Below are 10,514 nucleotides of genomic sequence, written 5' to 3'. Positions count from 1 at the left end.
TGATAATTATTTGTTTTTTATCAGAAAACATCGTCTATAAAACCGTAAGGCATACATACTTTTATTATATATTTATATAGTCGGAAGGTTAAGAACACAACAGTCAAGATTTGAAAAGAGACTGTTTTCAATACAATATTTTCCTTTTAAAAACCCTAGTTCCAGTCCATTCCCAGACGCAGTGTGTGTTTTTATACATCTGGGTTAACCCATACGAACTATTTAATCTTATCCTCGGAAATCGATTACAATAATTATAAAATATTATACAAAGAGTATTTAAACTACATAGGACAATATTATTATTATGCTGAATTTACATATCTATTGTAATTCTCTTTGATGTTGAACATAAAATCATAATGTCATCCAATATATTACAATCAATTACAATTCTCTTTGATGTCATCCTGATGATTCCTTGTGATTTCTCTTACTGCTATTTTTATTAGCATTTAATACCAATATTCAAAATTTATAAATTTTAGTCAACTATATTATAAAACTGATTATTAAATTATAATTTAAAATTTATCCAAGTATTAAATATGATTTGTGCAGACAAGGATTGTGAAAGTACCTGTAATCATACAATAACTAATGTAAATGAAGTCAAGCGTGATAAAATGAAAGAAGCGTTGAATGCTATTGCTCAGGAAATACTTCTGTAAGTACAATTTATTATTTAGCCTTTTTATACGGACACGGCAAAGGGACCCTAAAGTACATACCTAAGTGGAATAGGATCTAGATAAAGTACCGATTCACGAGATATGATTACCCCTCGCTAGTTGACGCAATTATGTTGACCTGTTTCAAATTGGCCGGATTAATTAGGTATATTTGCTACTTGGCGGCAGAAATAAATAAAGCAGTAATAATCACCCACACGTACACTACATCCTCGTAGATTCAATACTAATCTCAGCACTTATTATACCTTGCAGAATATTAATACATATGTACTTAGTTGTATCTACGGTTTTAATCCCCATATTTCAATATATAATATATATTATCTAGGTATATATTACTATCTCAACGCAATCACAACGACTTAGACTAGTTAAGCTTATAGTTCAATAAAACCTAGGAATTGAATATTCTCTCGTTAATCGAAATTATTGCATCATACCAACCTCAATGGTAAATAAGAGATTGCAGTCATGGCCTCTTAAACTATAAGGATCTTTGTACTTAACCCCAATAAGGTATATATAATGGACTGTGTTTTTCGTCCAAAAAGCAGTAGTTTGTACATATTTCTCCTGCTCCGAGGTATTATCTAAACTAGCAATCCATAAATGGGTTAATAAGTCCTTCGTATTGTTTAGATTTCAAAATCCAAATAATACAGTTTCAAATGCGAATATAATAGACGACGAAGACATTATAAACAAACTTATAAAATCAAAATCTTCGCTAGCATTCAAAAGAAAAATGATAAAAAAACTGAAGGAGAAAGTTAAAACAGCTTGTAGTAAGTATAAACCTTTTTATGAATAATTAGCTTTTTAAGGTAGTAAAGTAATCATATCATATTATTATCCACCTATTGTATGGGCATCCGTTTTATACTTTTGGGCTTTTAGATATTGTAACAATCCTTTATAAATTAAAAATATAAATATCATTTGCATACCTACACGTACTATAACGATGCAAGTAATATGCAGTAGAAAACATAACTAATGTTGTTTATCCTTTTATTTTGTATTCAGCAGTAGCCCAGGCTGCTATTTCAGCTGGAGAAAATGAAAGCACTTCCCTTAACGGCCATTTGCATCTTGCGAGAAACGAGTATGCGGATTTATATCAAAAATACAGACAAACATCACAAATTATTCAGACCACGACTAGAGACAACAAGGCGCTCCGTGAAGAATTAGATAACTTGTTTGATTTTATCAAACTTGGTTATAATGAATTACAAAAAATAAACAACAAATGCTTACCTGATATTTCAGTCACGCAACAATTAAAACAAATTATAATATGTTGTGGTCAATATTATGCAGATTACAACAACGAACGAGAAATAAATTTGCAACTGAGTCAAAAAAATCGATTCCTTAATAATAAAATAAATATTTTAAATAATAGTTTAGAAGCTGTTACGGAAGATTTGAAAAACTTACGCTGTCAGAATGCAAGACTTCAGAAAGAAAATAATTCTCATAGGGAAAGAAACGAGAATTATAAAGCAAAATACGTAGTTCCCATTTCTTTAGCATGTCATAAAAAATATCAAAAAAACTTTCATATGAGCTCGAAAATAAAATTCATTAGAAAATCGCCTGATTTAGACGTTACGGTCCATTTGTCTATTATAAAGAAATTGCTTAGAGATCAAGATAATTTGCTTAGAAGTCTGACATCCTTGTCTAAAGAAATTATTTCTGATTAGATCAATCATCAAACGTAATCATTTAAATTTTATTAATAATTAGCATATTTATTAGTTATCAAAATGGTAAATAAAAAGTAATACACCAACGTAACAATATTCATTGAAGTAAATTATTTTCATTTTTCATACAATTATATTATTAAATAACGTCAATAAATTAAAGTAACAATACAAATTGTTCAATCATGAGTTTTTATTAACCACGATAATTTGTAATCTACTTACCAATATAGGCATAGATACCCCCATAGGCAGGTATAAGGTTCGTTTGGAAGTAAACTTTACAGAAGCTAATTAGTTCTATCAAGAAGCTATTGTATTGAAACCACCGATACACGGCCAATTAAAAAACCATATTTTACCAAAATAAGTCGTTAAGTTAGATATTGGCTCTGGCTTTATAAGTTTTATTTGTATTCCTAAAGTGACCTAAAGTGACTGTACCTAATACAAATTATAGAGGCACTAAGTCTATTAGGATTTAACACCCAAAGGGTACTAACAGAGCCATGTGACTAAACCTAAGATATAAAGCTCTCTGTCGGTCTGTCCCTTCATCTTCTCAACATCTTCCATACAAAAATCAAGACTAACTGAATCATAAAATATGGAAGGTAGAGGTAAGTAGAACTATCTCGTATATGCAAGTGTCCGTCAAAAAGTGGCAAATTATAGTGACGCCATGGTAGCAAGTGGGTCAATTTAAACATACCTCCAAAAGTTATTGAAGTAAGACATTAAATTAAACAAGAAAAAAAGGCTTCCCCTTTATTATAATCGCGCTTTTATATACTGCAGCTTCATTAACCTCCATATATCAACTACAAGAGTCATCAGATACGTTAAATTCTTCAAATCAGCATACTTCACTCCGTTAACATGATTGTTATTACATGTTATCATACCCTAGCGCTAGCGTAACAAAAGCTACGCCAGCGCTATTGTGGTGCGTTTTTGATTTGTAATTTGCTGCTTACAATAGCTGGACAATTTTTCAACTTGATCCCCATATAAAATAGTGCCACTTGCCTCTAGCCTCTATACGTAGGAAGTAACTGGTTGATTATTTTAGATGTACTCTAATAATGTAAATAATTTAGAATAATAAAAATCTAACACTTTATGAGAATAATATTCATGTAGTTCTGAATTTTGATAGATATCTACAAAAAATTTACGCCCTCTAGCGAAAATAGATCGAATTATTTAGTAGAACGTAGCCGTAACGTGAGCATATGTTTTTTAGGTTATAATATTATAATAATAATATTATGTTAATCATACCTTATGGTAACTAGAAAAAATTAACACTGGCTTAATATTTTTACGCAACTTGATACTGCTTGCATATAAATATTATATGCGCGACTGAGAATAATCTGAGTATTCAAATTAAATGTAATCTTTGATTCGAGTAATCTACAACTAACAAGTACCGACATTCATTCGAATCCAAAACTAATAATAATAATGAATGACAACCACTAATCAGTATTTAAGTATATTATACAAATCGCTAATGATAAGTTAGAACAGAACATAATTTGCTACTACTAGTCTACTACTACTACTACTACAGGTAAGCCGGAAGCCACACCCAAAATAAATATTCGAAGTGAGCAGGTAATTGAATAGAAACTACTATGACTGGAAGATGACGCAGGTGTCACTCGGCGATTATCGCTCTCTCAGTCGCTTATTTTAAGTCGCTTTGAGTAGACTATCCAATCATTCAGCCTATTAGCGTCATATACACTATGATAATATTATTATTAAGAAGTAAAATTTTTTTTTTGCATTTATTCGAATGAGTTGAATGTTTCGATTGCAAATGTTCATGATTCTCTTTCGTCTAGAGTTTGCACTTCACTCTACCCCCTCAGCAGTTGGCAGTTGTGATATTGTCACAATATTGTCAGTTCACATTATCGACAGTTGACAGTGTTGAGTTGACACTTGACATTATTGGTGACCGCTATAGCGCTTCGAGTGCGTGGAGTTGGTGTCTTTTATTTGTGAACTTTTATAAATAAAACTCTATTAATATCTTTGATGTATGTGGAAGACCTGTGGAACAAAATTAAGGTATTATCACCGCAACTTTCAAGTATTAGTTAGAAATTTATCAAAAATGTCTTTGGAACAAGCAAAACAAGTGGCTGCATACCGGGCCGTCGATGAATTTGTCACAGACAACTGCATTTTCGGCGTTGGCAGTGGTTCGACAGTCGTATACGCTGTACAAAGACTTGCTGAACGAGTGGAGTCAGAAAACCTGAAGGTCACCTGTATACCCACATCTTTTCAAGCGAAACAGCTAATCATAAAACATAACCTGAAGCTTGGAGAACTCGATACAAATCCCATTATTGACGTAACCATCGACGGTGCAGATGAAGTTGACTCGAATATGACACTAATAAAAGGCGGTGGTGGATGTTTGCTTCAAGAAAAAATAATTGCGTCATTTTCAAAAAAGCTCATTGTTATTGCTGATTATACTAAAGATTCTGTGAAGCTAGGTGATAGATACAAGAAGGGTATTCCAATTGAAGTTGTCCCTATGGCATATGTTCCCATAAAGAACAAGATTATGGCTATGTATGGAGGAGATTTTAAACTCCGCAGTGCTATAGCAAAGGCTGGTCCAGTGGTGACAGATAATGGAAACTTTATCCTTGATTGGGTATTTACTAACCAAGATTTAGATTGGGAGAAAGTCAGTGCTGCTATAAAGATGATTCCTGGAGTTGTGGAAATAGGTCTGTTTGTTAAAATGTGTCACAAAGCATATTTTGGGCAGCCTGAAGGAAATGTTGTTGAAAGATTTAACTAATATAAGTAAAATAATTATCATGAAAAGAAATCTCAGATAAGATTTACATTTTATACCTTTTGTTAAAAAAACATTTTTAAATAAATAATATTTTTAATATTTATCTATTTATTTCCACCAATTTAACAAAAAATGTGAATTTGCCTAGAACAAATAAATTGGCTAAACTATAATGATTCTTCTGTCTTATGGAATTGATGTATTGTAGATTTTTTATAATATGGTTGATTAGATTTCCTGAAAACAAATCCCATCCTGCAATGATGCAATAAACTTACAATTCACTGTAAGTGAAAATTGTTTTCTTGAAATGGTGATGACTTTTCATCTACTACTTGTTTGAATTTATATGTCTAAAGATTTAATTAAAATGTACATTATATAATAAGAAATTTATTATAGAGGCAAATATCACAAAACAGTTTTCTTAGCATAAACATAAAAACACATCTTACGCAATAATGGGTCGCATTATCTGCTAGTGACTAAAAAATTTAGAGCCATTATATGGAATGAATATTACATCCTTCTTGTTAGATAAAACTACAAAAGGTCAACTGATAACATACAAATTGTTTCACAAAAGGCTAAAGTAACAATAATAACTCACAGAAAAGGAATTATGAGTTTATACTATATTCTAAAATATGTCATGTATGTTGGGATCTTGCTTAGGCTAATAACTTAAATGCATACCCATATAATGTGCGGTTTAGTTTGTGGCTATATCAGTAAACAAATTAATTGACTAGAAAGAAAGTGCACACAAAAATAGGTAAAATGTTAAAGCTACAAGAAAGTTTAACTTACAAAATGTGCAGTAAAAAAACATGAAATAGAATTTCGTTCCATTCCCAACTATGCCATTGTGCTACTACAAACATGGAACAGTCAGCCAAGTTTAACATCCACAGGTTTAAAAATGTAATTTTCCATGACCTTTTTGTAGTAATATGTTTTATTAAGGAATGTTGAAAAATAGTTCATTCTAGATGTAAATCTAGAATGACTATAGATATAAATCTTTAAAGTTGTTACTTATTCAGAGTCTACCCTGTTTCGCACAGGTGCATGCTGCATAAGAATTTGAAATCTGCATCCTCAAAAAATGTGTAGATAGATATGGATGTTACAATTAATGCTGAAGTCCCTCAGTGTGTAGGCCAATGCAAATATCCATAACATCCCTAGTTATTATACCATTTTGTGGGTTTGGTACTATTTACTCACTATAATAAACATAAAACAAATTAAACTTATTTAAATTATTAAAGTAAGTACTCAAATCTACTGAACAAAATACAGATCTTAGAATTAACACTCCTATACAAGGTTTAGGACCATTTAATGTTGATTTGTACATATTACATACAAGGTGGAATGTAAGTATTTTTGGCAATTTTGGTGATCCCCTTTTATATTCTTTCAGATTTTGAATAATAACAGTGTTATCTATGCAATCAGTATTAATAGTAGTAGTATTAATTTAAATTTCCACAATTTAAAAAATCCTTAATTGGGTTCAATTTTTAAAAGTGAAGTAATATTCAGTAATCTTAAGATATTCAGTAGTCTTAGAACTAATACAGACTGGTTTTCTTCATAATACGTAAAAATTCTTCTTGATTGATTTCCCCATCACCATCTCTGTCTGCTTCATCTATCATTTCATGTAACTCCTCATCCGTTAAGTTCTCTCCAAGTTCTCTTGCAACTCTCTTTAAATTCTTAAATGAAATTTTACCTGCAATAAACATATTTATTATTTTATGTATAGAATGAAATACCTACCCAGAAAAAATACTCCACATAATGTAATTAAAAAAAATTATTGGTGCTCTAAAATCACAATCAAAATATTTAGAAGGTTAAATTTATATAATGATAAAATAACAATAGATATTTGAAGAGTTTTGCAAAGACTTATTGTAGGCATCATTTTTGTAGAAGCAAAAATGACCTAAAATATAAATGATTAAAAAAGTACCAGTAGTTTAGGATAGGATAATTTTTAACATTGAATATTATGATGTTAGAATTTTGAGACTATATTTGTCTTGTTTCATTGCACATCCAAGATAGCATGTACTCTTTAATTTCAAAAAGCAAATGATCACAAAAGAATGTGAATGATTTGGCAAAGGTGAGGAAACAGGGGTTCCTGATCCGCTAAAACCACTAGCTTGTGATTGATGAGGCTTGTTTGATTAATCTAAGCCCAGCAGGAAAGGCTATTAAGACAGACACAGACACAGTGATTGGAAATGTGAGTATTCATGAAACCAGCCATGATAAACTGATTTGTATGAGTGTGGGTGCAGAGCAAATATAATTGGCCAACCTTGTTCTAATGGCTGACTAATAAGGGTGAAATGTATCTTGTTGGACAACATTATAATTATTCAACTATTCTGCATCTACTTTAATAAGTGTACCATAATAGCGCCACTTGCTCTTGCCATTTTTCATGTACCAACTATAATATACAATATTATTTACCAGTTTCATCATCATCAAATAGTTTGAAAGCCTTCATAATCTCTTCCTTAGTATCTTTTTCAGCCATTTTAAATGTCATTAGTTCCAAGAAATCATCAAAAGACACTTTCCCATCTCCCTTGTCTATTTCTGCAATCATCTTTTTGATTTCTTCCTTTTTAGGTTCAAAACCGAGAGCTCTGATGGCCACTTTTAACTCTTTTGTGTCAATCTTTCCTGTGTTCTCGGTATCAAAGAGATCAAAAGCTTCCTTTATATCACGTCTCTGTTCTTCTGTGAGTTCAAATTTAGGACCAGATTTCTTTCTTACCCCACCTGTAGCATTATTCGAGCCGCCGGTTTTTTTCTGGGTTGTAGTCACTGCTGTCGCCTATAATTCCACAAAAAAGCTGATTTATCTAACACTCCAACATAACAAAATCAATAATCTATAAAATTGATAAGCTTTGTAAGGTGAGAAAGAATGGTAAAAGTAAATAGTGTCTTTCTTACCATTTCTAACACGATTTTCTTAGTTTAAAACGCAGCTCAACTATTCATAACAAATTCTAGTTTATGACTTATGAAACTTAGTCAATATATTTATCAAGTTACAAAGATCGGTGAAGTGTTCACAAAACGTTCATTCTACTATATTTTATTTATGTATCGATTATTGTTTGGTTTTGGATTTTAGTTACCAATAGATTCTGTCAACAGTAATCAGTTATCAGTTATGTCAAACATGTACAATAGTGTTGTACTATAAATTATAATAATACCTAGGGATAGTACAATACTGATGGGAAAAAAATTCAAACCAGTGTTTCTATTTACGATTCTGATTTTACCCTAGATTTTATAAAATAATCCCTGAAATTAACTCACAGATCATAAAAATTTCCTATTTTAGGGAACATTACTATAAAAACAGCTTGCTCGCGTATTTCAAAATGAAATAGTTATCTAAGTACAACTAGATTTACTTTAAGCATGGATTGATGTTTTTTATCGTCTAAAAATGATCCCAACGTTAGGTAAAAATAAATTTTAATCGATAACATTTACTATAAATCGGAGCAATTTCCCGCAAAACATTAGAGCTACAAAATAAAGTCATAAGTTGAAAAATGTTTACTAGAAAAAAATTGAGTTCAACCCTAAGTTCGATTCTACCCCAAATTTCTCTAAATCCCTGTCCATAATAAAAAATCCTTAGGCTATATAAAATTATTATTATACGGCCATTTCGGTCCGAAAAGGAGGTAAATCCCAAAAAGTAGAAACACTGGTTCCAACCGTCAACACTAAGGAAACGGCGGACTAGGCTGCATTGCTGATAGCCTTTGCATTTTTTTTTTTTTGAAAACCGTTGAGGTATTAAAAAAATAGCAGCACTAGAGTATTCAGAACGTGATTTTATGATTATAGGGCTTATAATCCAAAATCACGTTCTGAATTCGGAATATGAAACGAACACAGATTACTTAGAGAAGCTAAACGAAGTAGGGTACCCTGAGTTTTTACCGCCCGGGGTCAACTATATTATCAGCCTTTAAGGCTCGACCGAGACGGGTTTTTCAATCTCGGCCGAGACCGAGAACCGAGACCGAGAATAGATAAATCATGAATAAACTATAAAAAATTTGTTAACTGTATACTACAGTAGGCACTGTTTTATAAAAAAAACCGCTTAAGGCGATACCTCAAGGTCCATTTTCATACATTTTGTTTCACCTTTAATCTCGTCATATTAAATTTTAAAGGCAGAAATATCCATGATTATTAATTATTTTTACGTTTTTCTTTCAACTGCGAGAATTAATCACTAACTAGACGTGAATTTAAATTCTTTACTTGCCAATACTTGTTTAGTTACCCAGATTAAAGGTGAAACAAAATGTATGAAAATGGACCTTGAGGTATCGCCTTAACAATCAAAGTCAAATAATATAGTATAATTTTTTTTTTTGTATTTTCACCCTTCAAAGAGTGTCTCCTTTTATCGTACAAGTAATAACTCAGCAAAACAATACTTATAAAATAATTTTAACAGAAAATTAAACCGCCTTCAAAAACCACTCAAAACCAAAAAATAATTTCACATAACCAACCAATCTGAAGAGAAATTGTTTCGAATAAAAAAAGATTTTTTATCCAAATCGATTCATAAATGAGCGAGTTCTGAGGTAACAAACATACAAAAAAACATTCACGTCGAATAGATAACCTCCTCCTTTTTTTGAAGTCGGTTAAAAAGTACTTACATTTATACAATTTATACGATGTATTAAATATTGGATCCTACTGCTAGGAACATCTCTCCTTTACTACTGAGACGGTTTAGGCATTCACCAAGCTGGCCTAATGTGGGTTTGTTACTTACTTTTCTTAACTAGAATATTGTAACTAATTTCAATTTAACAACAATGGCTAAATAAACCGTGAACGAACGGCGCAAAGGCGGCCGCAGTTCACCAACTGAGACTCCAACCAATCACAACGCAGACTGCATACTCAGTCACTCACACCGAGCGACGAATATAGCCGCGCGCTGATTTGAATCTCGTTCTGTTCCGTACAAAGTTTTTCGGTAATTGCCGAGAATCTCGGCGGTTTGTAGCCGAGAACCGAGACAAAATTCTCGGCTGAATTTATAGCCGAGAATGCCGAGACCGAGACCGAGACCGAGATCTCGGTCGAGCCTTATCAGCCTTAGATAGATCTAAATGTGCGCGAAGTTGCAGGCGCAATAAGTTATAATTCAAATAAATGCACAATTTATATATT

General features: G+C 31.7%; 3 protein-coding genes across 4 annotated transcripts; 2 read left to right on the top strand and 1 right to left on the bottom strand.

Annotated features, from left to right (window-relative positions):
• Positions 1 to 324: 324 nt before the first annotated feature.
• Positions 325 to 2,682, top strand: LOC115452283. Of its 2 annotated transcripts, none has more exons than XM_030180762.2 (3): positions 325 to 667; positions 1,335 to 1,480; positions 1,725 to 2,682. In XM_030180762.2, the coding sequence occupies exons 1-3, from the start codon at positions 549 to 551 to the stop codon at positions 2,405 to 2,407; spliced, it is 948 nt and encodes a 315-aa protein (XP_030036622.1). In that variant the 5' UTR covers positions 325 to 548; the 3' UTR covers positions 2,408 to 2,682. The 2 variants fall into 2 exon arrangements, with proteins under 2 accessions (XP_030036622.1, XP_030036620.1); XM_030180760.2 differs by having other exon boundaries at positions 326 to 667; positions 1,722 to 2,675.
• Positions 2,683 to 4,327: 1,645 nt separating this feature from the next.
• LOC115452281 (ribose-5-phosphate isomerase) lies at positions 4,328 to 5,345 on the top strand. Its single transcript, XM_037441379.1, has one exon. The coding sequence runs from the start codon at positions 4,467 to 4,469 to the stop codon at positions 5,244 to 5,246; it is 780 nt and encodes a 259-aa protein (XP_037297276.1). The 5' UTR covers positions 4,328 to 4,466; the 3' UTR covers positions 5,247 to 5,345.
• A 278-nt stretch (positions 5,346 to 5,623) lies between these two features.
• Positions 5,624 to 8,516, bottom strand: LOC115452282 (caltractin). Its single transcript, XM_030180759.1, has 3 exons — positions 8,238 to 8,516; positions 7,746 to 8,115; positions 5,624 to 6,990 (listed from the first exon to the last, which is right to left on the bottom strand). Exons 1-3 carry the CDS (start codon positions 8,238 to 8,240, stop codon positions 6,827 to 6,829), a joined length of 537 nt encoding a protein of 178 aa, XP_030036619.1. The 5' UTR covers positions 8,241 to 8,516; the 3' UTR covers positions 5,624 to 6,826.
• Positions 8,517 to 10,514: the final 1,998 nt, after the last annotated feature.

This window comes from Manduca sexta, chromosome 22 (assembly GCF_014839805.1).
Source record: "Manduca sexta isolate Smith_Timp_Sample1 chromosome 22, JHU_Msex_v1.0, whole genome shotgun sequence".
Lineage (NCBI taxonomy): Eukaryota > Metazoa > Arthropoda > Insecta > Lepidoptera > Sphingidae > Manduca > Manduca sexta.
Note: the sequence above shows the minus strand (reverse complement) of the source record. Positions and strands in the feature narration are given on the sequence as shown.

What these genes read in the sequence shown, in the direction of transcription:
- LOC115452283 (XM_030180760.2), top strand. Translation starts at nt 549, where the DNA reads ATGATTTGTGCAGACAAGGATTGTGAAAGTACCTGTAATCATACAATA. An exon ending in ATTGCTCAGGAAATACTTCT is followed by an intron (nt 668 to 1,334) that starts GTAAGTACAATT and finishes CGTATTGTTTAG; the next exon opens with ATTTCAAAATCCAAATAATA. An exon ending in GAAAGTTAAAACAGCTTGTA is followed by an intron (nt 1,481 to 1,721) that starts GTAAGTATAAAC and finishes TTTTGTATTCAG; the next exon opens with CAGTAGCCCAGGCTGCTATT.
- LOC115452282 (XM_030180759.1), bottom strand. An exon ending in ATTTGATGATGATGAAACTG is followed by an intron (nt 6,991 to 7,745) that starts GTAAATAATATT and finishes TGTTTATTGCAG; the next exon opens with GTAAAATTTCATTTAAGAAT.
- LOC115452281 (XM_037441379.1), top strand. Translation starts at nt 4,467, where the DNA reads ATGTGGAAGACCTGTGGAACAAAATTAAGGTATTATCACCGCAACTTT.